At 35.3% G+C, this 10290-nt stretch overlaps 1 protein-coding gene across 1 annotated transcript; it reads right to left on the bottom strand.

Annotated features, from left to right (window-relative positions):
• Positions 1-6: 6 nt before the first annotated feature.
• On the bottom strand, positions 7-3584 carry LOC106315980 (transcription factor bHLH157-like; the record flags this gene model as incomplete). Its single annotated transcript, XM_013753834.1, has 8 exons — positions 3415-3584; positions 3148-3237; positions 1809-1872; positions 1663-1704; positions 1532-1591; positions 618-1424; positions 425-526; positions 7-258 (listed from the first exon to the last, which is right to left on the bottom strand). Coding segments are annotated over exons 1-8 (1515 nt in total), but the record flags the coding sequence as incomplete, so codon positions are not given.
• Between the last annotated feature and the right edge of the window lie 6706 nt (positions 3585-10290).

The following is a 10290-nucleotide window of genomic DNA, read 5'->3' as shown; positions in this document are numbered from 1 at the left end:
GATGTGTGGCTTTGCCTCGACGATCAAGTGTGCCCATATCCTTCCCTGTCTCGTTTCCATGACTCCTTTCAAAATGTTCAAACCTAGACCTCTCACCACATGTGCAATCTCAAGAAACTCATCCCCATTTTCCTGGCACACCATCTCTATCTGCATTTGTCCTTGCGGCTTCAAATCCTCCACGATGATCGGACATACCACCGACTCATCATCATCCCCAACTTCCAACGCCCATGTTCTCTCCTTCTCCTTCACCAGCTGCTATATACATTGCCAATTCATCATTATCAAAAGAACAAAAATATATATTTGTTTTACTCCTCCCTTTTGGAGGGGAGACTATGTTTCTTTACTTGATATAATGAAGGTTTGCCCAAAAAAAAAAACAAATAGTAGATCTGTTTCATCATTTTAAGAGACTCACCTTGGCAAAGTATGGTTGTTTGAGTTTGTCAGCGTACTTGGCGATGCTTTGCATGAACACCATGTGTCTTATCGTCAGATCAAGCAACGTATCAATGCTACACTGTTCACAAACAAGAAAGATTCAAAATAAAATTTGTGATGATCTCAATGCTAATCTCTAATCATTTGGTTAATTAAGATGTGTGTTTTACCTTTGCTCCATTTGGAATCATCCCTCGTAGCTCCTTGATACGGTCTTGTATCATCTGCCTGTCTTTAGGCCTCGGTTTCCTGCTTTCTCCTGCCTTTGCTCTTTTCTTCTTCTTCACTCCTTCTTCTTGAGGTTTCTTCCAATTCCCTGCAACGTCTTCATCAATCCACAGGGGAGGATTAAGAAGTGTTAGTGTCTCCGCCTGCGGAAAGAAGAAGCTTGAGATTGTTGATGATTCTAGTTTCCGCCTTTTGCTCTGATTCAGGCCACAATAAGAGTCTTCTTGTTGCACATTTGTGAGAGAAGTACAACTAGTGCTGTTGCTGAGGCTAGTGCTTATGAGCTCAGAGAATAACTGTCCTTTTTGCGGAAAATCATAGGAATGGATCCCCAAAAGATCCTTGTCGTTTCCTTCGATCACCATAGAGCATTCCTTATCACCTCCCGATGGGCAATTCTGTTCTGGCGAATCATCAGCCAGCAGCTGGTAAAGATCGTCCAAAGAGTAAGAGTTGAGAATGTCGAACACAGAATCATCATCTCCATTAATGTCTGAAGAAGAAGGTTTTGGGGATGCTTCAGAGGCTGGTTTATCGAAGAGCAAAGAAGGAGGATTAGTGTCTTCTTCTGTGAAGATGTCATCGAAGCTGAGTCCTTGAAAAGATTCAGGGACAATCTCACAGTCTACCAGTGGAATTAGAGACTCAAACAAAGTATCAAGATCCACCGACTGATCCTTTACTTTCAAAGAATGCTTCTCCTGCAGAGCTCTTTCTGTTTCTTCCAACATCTCTCGGCTCTCAACAATCTCAACATAGAGATCGATGCAAAAAAACACTAATTAGTCCTTGACTTCCACAGCAAGCAATATAAATTTCATTGGAAAACATTTTTTTTATTTTTATATGCAAAAACCTTTTGAGTAGACCCTAACTGAACAACGCCGCTTGATCCTACTGGAATGATTGCGATACTCTGTACATTTACCATCCATATATAAGAATCTGATTTTAAATACATCATATGAACCCTAATTTAAAATTTACCTTAAAGCCAGATAGAAACTGATTCTGAAACTCATGCTCACACTGCAGAAGAACTATCAAACAAAGATAAATATCAAACATCCTTATTATTCATAATATTTGGACATAAGAGAATCAAACATAAGTGTGAAGAAGGTGAACAAAACCTGAAACAGTGTGCCTGAGAACAGCCATTGGTGGATTCCGGTTAAAGCAGCTTCCCCCACGATACTGGAGTAAACAAACAAAAAGATAACTAATGAAGATACAAAAATATATTAATATACATTGAATGAATATTGAGAATTGGCCAAAAAAAACTTCAACTTTGCACGAATTGCCAAAAGAAACATAAGCCGACCAAAAAAACACCAAACTTTCATTGATTTTAGAATTAATTAACAATGTTTTCGCTGACTTGTTTAGCACGCCGTCAACAAATGTAACAGAAATATTTGACGTCGTTTATTGTTGGCGTTAGTGAAACGACGTCGTTTTCAAATGATGTAAAACGACGTCCCTGGATTCGAACCCAGGTTGGTTGGTCAAATGGCAAGGTATTTTACCATTGGGCTACTGGCACTTCCAATGTACTTACTAACATGTTTACTTTTATTTGGTACATATTAAATATAAAAAATTCTCTAAAAACTTAATAAGATCTTTAAAATTCCAAAAAATTGAAAAAATAAAGAAATTTTTTATAAAATTAATTTAGAAATTAAAATTAAAAATAAAATTTTATTTTTCTTTTTAAAAAATAAAAAATCTTCCAAATTTTCTAAAAACATAAAAAGATTTTTAAAATTCCAAAAAATTGAAAAAATAAAGAAATTTTTTATAAAATTAATTTAGAAATTAAAATTAAAAATAAAATTTTATTTTTCTTTTTAAAAAATAAAAAATCTTCCAAATTTTCTAAAAACATAAAAAGATTTTTAAAATTCCAAAAAATTGAAAAAATAAAGAAATTTTTTATAAAATTAATTTTGAAATTAAAATAGAAAATAAAATTTAAATTTTTCTTTTCAAAAAAAACACGAACTTTTCACGAATTGAAAAGAAAAAATAAAATTTTATTTTTTATAAAATTAATTTTGAAATTAAAATATAAAAATCTTCTTTATTTTTTTAATTTTTTTGGAATTTTAAAGATCTTATTAAGTTTTTAGAGAATTTTTTATATTTAATATGTACCAAGTAAAAGTAAACATGTTAGTAAGTACATTGAAAGTGCCAGTAGCCCAGTGGTAAAATACTTTGCCATTTGACCAACCAACTTGGGTTCGAATAACGCCAACAATAAACGACGTCAAATATTTCTGTTAAATTTGTTGACGGCGTGTTAAATTTGCAAGTCAGCGAAAACATTGTTAATTAATTCTAAAGTCAATAAAAGATTGGTGTTTTTTTGGTCAGCCCAAAAATTTATGTTTTTTTTGGCAATTCGTGCAAAGTTGAGGTTTTTTTTTGGCCGAATTCTCAATGAATATTTGAGCTTCTTACCCTTGGCCTAAGACATGAGTCTTAAGAATCATATCATCAACGAGTGTGGCTGATTGTTCATCATTGTGTGTTTCTTCAACTCTCAGTAACCTGAAAATGATATCATAATTTTCCATCCAAGAAAATTAATTCACAGTAACATCTCAAAGTATGCAAAAATGAAATCAACCTAAGACAAATCAATGAGATAAAAATGGGAAGAACAAAAAAACTAGTTTTACGGAAATCTAATTCAAGAAAGAAGCATGCAAAAGAGGGAGACGTTACATGGGATTAATGGGGTCAGAGCGCCAATAGACAGCATAAGACCATCCATAGCTGAAACATAGACTCTTTAATGTCTGCTTAACCTCCATATCCATCATCACCAAACTTAAGAATCCAAGGCTCACAAAACCCGAGAAGACTTCTTAAATTATTTATGAATGATCTCCACTTATATACTCCCTCCGTTTCATAATATAAGTAGTTTTGGCTAAAAGCGCGAAGGTTAAGAAAATTATTATGTTTTTAAAAAGTATTTTATAATAAATAGGTTAGATATAATTTAACCAATAAAAAATAAGTCTATTTAATTTGATTGGTCACACTGTATTCAATAAATATAAAAGTTACCTAAAAATACGAAAACTACTTATATTTTGAAACAAAAATATTTCCCTAAAACTACTTACAATATGAAACGGAGGGAGTAGTACTTATGGATAATGGATCTCGAACTCTTAAAAAGGTAGAAAATTTTGTCTTCTTCAGAAACCAAACTCCGAAGACAAAAGCTGGAAAACAGAGAAGAAGAAATGTCTGCTTATGGTTTTTCTTTTAATCTGCTGAAAGAAAAAAAAAACAGAGAGAATTGCTTTGCTTTTTGTTCAAGCAATTTAAAAGGAGTTTAAAGCCTTTGTCCTTCTATAGATATAAGCTATATAAGCATATAACGTGTGTGTACACTTTGTGATTCCATAGGAAGTGGAAGAGCCTTTTTGTCTGAGGAAAAGGAGAGAGAGATGTTGCATTGCATGACTTTAAAGTTATAATATAGTAAAAGATACTACTGATTAATTGTATTTTGATTTGTTTGCCAGTGTCCAGTCACGCTTTTGCCCCGCAAGTGACGATAATTACACCTGCTATTACCGGTAAGTGAAATGTCCGCTTCCTTTTATGGGGTATTATATATTTATTTGCTGTCGTTTGAAAATTAATACGGGGGAGGATCTTCGATGTATCTCTCCATAAAAAGGGATTTGATTTTACTTTAATATGGATTAATGAATACCCGATACGTGTTGATCAAAAAAAAAAGAATACCCGATACGAATTTATGATGTACGTTAATAGTATAAGATATTATAATGATTAACAAACAAATGAATTAAAATAACATTTATGGGAATTGGTGAGATATAATAATACTCCTATAACAAAAGTAGAGATTGTGATCCCCACCAAAGATAATGGGTCTGTGGGGTTTCGACCGAGATCATCTTCTTACTCGTTTTTGTTCTTTCTTCTTACTCGTTTGTTGAGCATCGTTTTAAAGTTCTGTAATTATGTGTCATCTGTTTTAACTTTTATTTATTTACTTTTATCTGTTTTATTTAGATATGTTTATTTCTAAAATTAACAACACGGAATTCATTAAAGAGGGCGGGCAGATGACTATAATACCGAAGTACACTATCCAAAATGTACGAATACAAAATCTATACTATACTAAAAAAGAGATACGAAGTCCTCTTAGCTATGCCACCTCAGCTAAAATAATCAACCATTCAAAAGTTTATGTTTTGCCACATCATTTTTCATTCGCTCGAACTTCTCTGCTTCGTCTTCCTCCAAAGCGCGGAGCAAACAGCCGCTCCAACACTTCTGATTCTCCTTTGCCTCCATAATTATATATCTCCCTTTTTTGCTTCTCTCCTCCATGCTAACGAAATTTTCAGATTTAATTAGACGTGGAGTCCATGGCAAGAGAGATGGTGATCATTAAACTCTATCTCCACAGTCACTCATTGTTGCATTTTCTGCTGGATCTGATTTTGATGTCTACCATATAATTAAGCAGGTAGGCATGATGTTCTTTCCCACCCTAAGAAATTAGAGTGTGTAGTGTTCACAATCAACTAGAGATCCTACACGACCAGGTCATAGATTTATGTTTATGTTTTGAATAGATTATAAAGTTTCTATTTGTTTGTCTAAATCTTATATCTCCCAGACTCTTGAACCATATTAATTTAGATGGAATTTAGTTTGTCAGTCTTCTTTTAACTAATTAACTTGGTATGTATTTATTCTTCATGTTTTTGAATAGACAATGAACTCAAAAGTTGAGATAGGCGATTAAGAAGTTCTCGGATGGTTGGGAGATGTGGGCTAGCTTTGAAAGTGGAGATCAAGCAGCAGAATAACTGAAACCATTAGAAGTGGAAATCTCTCATCTGAGGTCTTGCGACAGAGAATGCAAAACTTTACTCCCGGAACCATCAAGGAAAAAGGTTCTACATGTATTCTTTAAAGAGTGTTTCACTCACCATTATTATACGGAAACCAAGTGCCTTATGTTCCTGATGATTACAGGTCTCTGCAAAGGGCATTGTGAAGGCATGAGCAAGGTAAAAAGAGGCGACAGTAAGTTACAAGAGGCGACATGGGATTTCCATTACGTCTGGTTTGTTCAATCCCTCCTCTATGTGATCTAACTTATGTATGTGCCGCTGTAATGTGTATAGATTTCACATAGGGAACAGCATGTTCCTATTAAATGAGAACATGTTGGTGTAAATTTGATTTCACCTGTTGACTTCACCATCCCGTTCGTCATGGTGCACAAGCTTCATCGCAGCACAGCAGCAGCTATCAACTGGTATTGGTATTATCTTAAACCTTACCGCCTTGAACCCTCATGATTCAAAACTATAATATTTTGGTAAAGAATCAAAGGTAAGTTAGAAATTCTTGATTTGGTTTTGAAACTGTTTTTCTAGCCGCTTTTCATTTTTCGCGACAGGGAAACAGCTCCTTGGTAACTAATTCTCCTTTTGTGTACTCAAGTATCACTACAGGAAATCAGTGATATAGCTACAGAATTTTATGTAGCTAGGAGGGACAATCCGTAGCAAGAAAATAAAAAGCTACGGATGGCGACGGATGGAAGCGGTGGCCTCAGCGTCCACGCTAAATGTGAGCCGTTGCCAATTCATAGCTAGCTTGCAACAGATTCGCGAGAACAATGGTCATAGCTAATAGCGACGGCATGGCCACCACATTGTCCGTTGCTCATTGGCAACGTTTTTAACAAAAGACTTTCCGTATCTAATAGCCACAGTATTTAACTACAATCTATCCTTAGCAAAGTTATAGCAAAAATATAGCTACGGGTCTGATTATCAAATCTTGGATTCCAATATAGCAACAGACAAAGCTTTGGTTAATGTCATAACAAAATAATTTATAAAGCTTGATTATAATGTTAACAATACAAATAAGACCAGAAATAGTTGTACAAGATTATAGTACTAGAAGAAGAAATATGAAATTCCTAAACATAACAATATGTTGATGTCAAACTTCCTATACACAAACAAAAAGTTGAAACTAAGAAGTGAAATCTAAAGACAACAAGAAAATTGAAGATGTTTATGCAGGAATGCTGAGAAGAATCAGATGTAACTGCCACTGGAAACCCGAGAGGAGCATGGACTGCGGAGGAGCGGAGAAGAGACTGAAATGCAGAGGAGCAGAGATGAGACTGGACTATGGAGGACGAGAGAGGAGACTGGATTGCTGAACACCGAGGTGCTGACCACCGAGGAGAAAACGGGAGATGAGACTGGACTACATATCGCCTTGCATCACTGGAGAGGAGAGGAGACCATGCCTTAGACCACTGGAGAGGAGAGGAGACCATGCCTTAGACCACTGGAGAAAAAAGATGAGATGAAGAGATTAACAAATCTGTAGAAAGAGGGGAGAGAGAGAGATGAATGATAAGAGATAAGAGAACGACAGATCTGGAGAGATAGGAGAAGACGAAAAAAAATAGAATAAAATATTTAATATTAAAAACAAACCATTTTGTTCGTTAGATCAACCTTCATCAGCGGCTAAGATTAGTAGGTGACAGTAAGTTACAAGAGGCGACATGGGATTTCCATTACGTCTGGTTTGTTCAATCCCTCCTCTATGTGATCTAACTTATGTATGTGCCGCTGTAACGTGTATAGATTTCACATAGGGAACAGCATGCTTATTTGCGCTAAGAAATATGGTTTTGGGTTTTGGGAATAAGGTTTGGGGTTTAGGGGATAGAGTGTAGGGTTTAAGATGTTCGTCATGGTGCACAAGCTTCATCGCAGCACAGCAGCATCTATCAATTGGTATTGGTATTATCTTAAACCTTACCGCCTTGAACCCTAATGATTCAAAACTATAATATTTTGGTAAAGAATCAAAGGTAAGTTAGAAATTCTTGATTTGGTTATGAAACTGTTTTTCTAGCCTCTTTTCATTTTTCGCGACACGGAAACAGCTCCTTGGTAACTAATTCTCCTTTTGTGTACTCAAGCATCACTACAAGAAATCAGTGATATAGCTACAAAATTTTATGTAGCTAGGAGGGACAATCCGTAGCAAGAAAATAAAAAGCTACGGATGGCGACGGATGGAAGCGGTGGCCTCAGCGTCCACGCTAAATGTGAGCCGTTGCCAATTCATAGCTAGCTTGCAACGGATTCGCGAGAACAATGGTCATAGCTAATAGCGACGGGATGGCCACCACATTGTCAGTTGCTCATTGGCAACGTTTTTAACGAAAGACTTTCCGTATCTAATAGCCACAGTATTTAACTACAATCTATCCTTAGCAAAGTTATAGCAAAAATATAGCTACGGGTCTGATGCCTTAGACCACTGGAGAAAAAAGATGAGATGAAGAGATTAACAAATCTGGAGAAAGAGCGGAGAGAGAGATGAATTATAAGAGATAAGAGAACAACAGATCTGGAGAGATAGGAGAAGACGAAAAACAATAGAATAAAATATTGAATATTAAAAGCAAACCATTTTGTTCGTTAGATCAACCTTCATCAGCGGCTAAGATTAGACGTTGGCTATCCTCGCCCTCTTCTTGCATTGGTCAATAACAATCCAACTTTCTTATTTATTTTTAAAAAATTATTTGCATTGGGTACTTAAATCTATCATTTCTTATTTGCGCTAAGAAATATGGTTTTGGGTTTTGGGAATAAGGTTTGGGGTTTAGGGGATAGAGTGTAGGGTTTAAGATTAAAGTTTATGGTTAAGGGTTCAACTATAAATTTTGAATTTATGATCTAGGATAAAAAAAAGATGGATTTAATTCTTTATAAGTCGTATAAGTGTTGAACTTTATAACTGGGATTTGAGATTTGGGGAATAATGCTTTTAGTTAAGTTTAAGCTTTGAGATTAAGATTTGAAATTAGATTTATAAACCTGTAACATTTTATAAAGAGTAAACTTTAGTTTTTAGTTATATTATAGTACTTAGATATTATCATTTGCAGGGCACATCATGACACATCCATTTTGCGCAATGTGGGTTTAATGGAGCTACTAGCATTGAGTATTAGACTATTACTAGCATTGAGTTCTAGACTTCAAACTAAAGAGACAACTCGAAGGAGAACATCACTCTATTCTTCCTCTATTGTTTTTTTATGTATCTCTTTTTTTGTAATCAAACATCCATGAACTCAGGAACAAGAAAGATGTCTGGGACCCGGTATAGAGTTTGATGTCAAGGTGTTCCAAAGACGAGTCTGACTACGGATGGTACACAACAAAGTAAGTGTACAAGTGAATTTCTTTTTATGATCAGAATTTTTAAAAGAAAACATCAAAAAGAAACATAAGAATTTTATCTGATTAATTTTCTATATTATAGGTTCAAGATAAATAACAGTGACCTTAAGAATGAAGAAGACAAGCCTACTGTTAGAGTTGCTAGCCTTGGCCACGCGTTCCATGTCTGGCTCAATGGAGAATACCTTGGTAAGATTGAGAAGCTAAAACATTTAGATGTTATGTTTAGAGACCTGGAATAATCAATGAATTTGTTCAGGAAACAGACATGGTAGCCATGTTGAGAAGAGTCGATGGTCATTGTCAGGAGCCTGCTTCTGTTGTTTTTTCTGTGCTAAGCCTAGCGATGCATTTCCATGGGTGGCTCTCCATCTTCATTACACTATACTATAAGTTGCCTCCCAACCAAGATAAGACAGCCAGACGGGTTACTATCAATACGTCGGTTTGTACGGTTTCCTGTGCCTGAACTCTTGGTTCTGGAGTGCAGTTTTCCACACTCGGTAATCATCTACACATTACTTTTATCATCCACAATATTCTGGTGATCCGTCTCTATGGTTTCTCAGGGATGTTGACATCACAAAGACGTTGGACTACTTAACTGCAATAGCCATTCTCGGATTCTCACTCATCGTATCCATCTTAAGAACCTTTAATGTGCGGGTGGAGGCTGCAAGAGTCATGGTATCCCCTCCAGTACTAGCTTTTGTCACCTCACACATAATGTACATTAACTTATACAAACTTGACTATGATATACAAAAAACTTTTGTCTCCTATCTGAAATCAATTCTATTTTTTGTTCTCCGTATTTTTTGTGAGTTCAATGTTTACAGGTTGGAACATGATTGTGTGTGTGGCCATGGGAGTCGCTCAGATTTTCCTATGGGCAAGATGGGCCGCTTACATGCACACATATCTGGTACAATAATGTTCCATATTGAAAATTTTATATTTCCAGGCTTAAATTAAACAAAACAGCAAAAATAACAACAGAGAAAGTGAAATTTCACCTACAACTGTTTAAACATCTTATTGACATTACTAGCCCCAAAGACTGATTCTCATAGCAAGAGGGGGAAAATAATTTTTTAGTCGTCCATTTGTTGGAGTTTTCCCTATTACACCACAAATATATATCTACTTCTATTCATGTTTATCAATTGAAAATTTCTACTACCAATATTCCATGAACTCTACGTATTTGAAAATATGGCATATGTCATGAATACTTTCTTCAAATATAAAAATCTATAGATTGGTTTTAAAAACATAAGTATCTAAATGTTGTGTTGTA

The sequence above is a fragment of the Brassica oleracea genome, chromosome C9, assembly GCF_000695525.1.
Source record: "Brassica oleracea var. oleracea cultivar TO1000 chromosome C9, BOL, whole genome shotgun sequence".
Classification (NCBI taxonomy): Eukaryota; Viridiplantae; Streptophyta; class Magnoliopsida; order Brassicales; family Brassicaceae; genus Brassica; species Brassica oleracea.
This window is presented reverse-complemented; position numbering and strand designations above follow the sequence as displayed.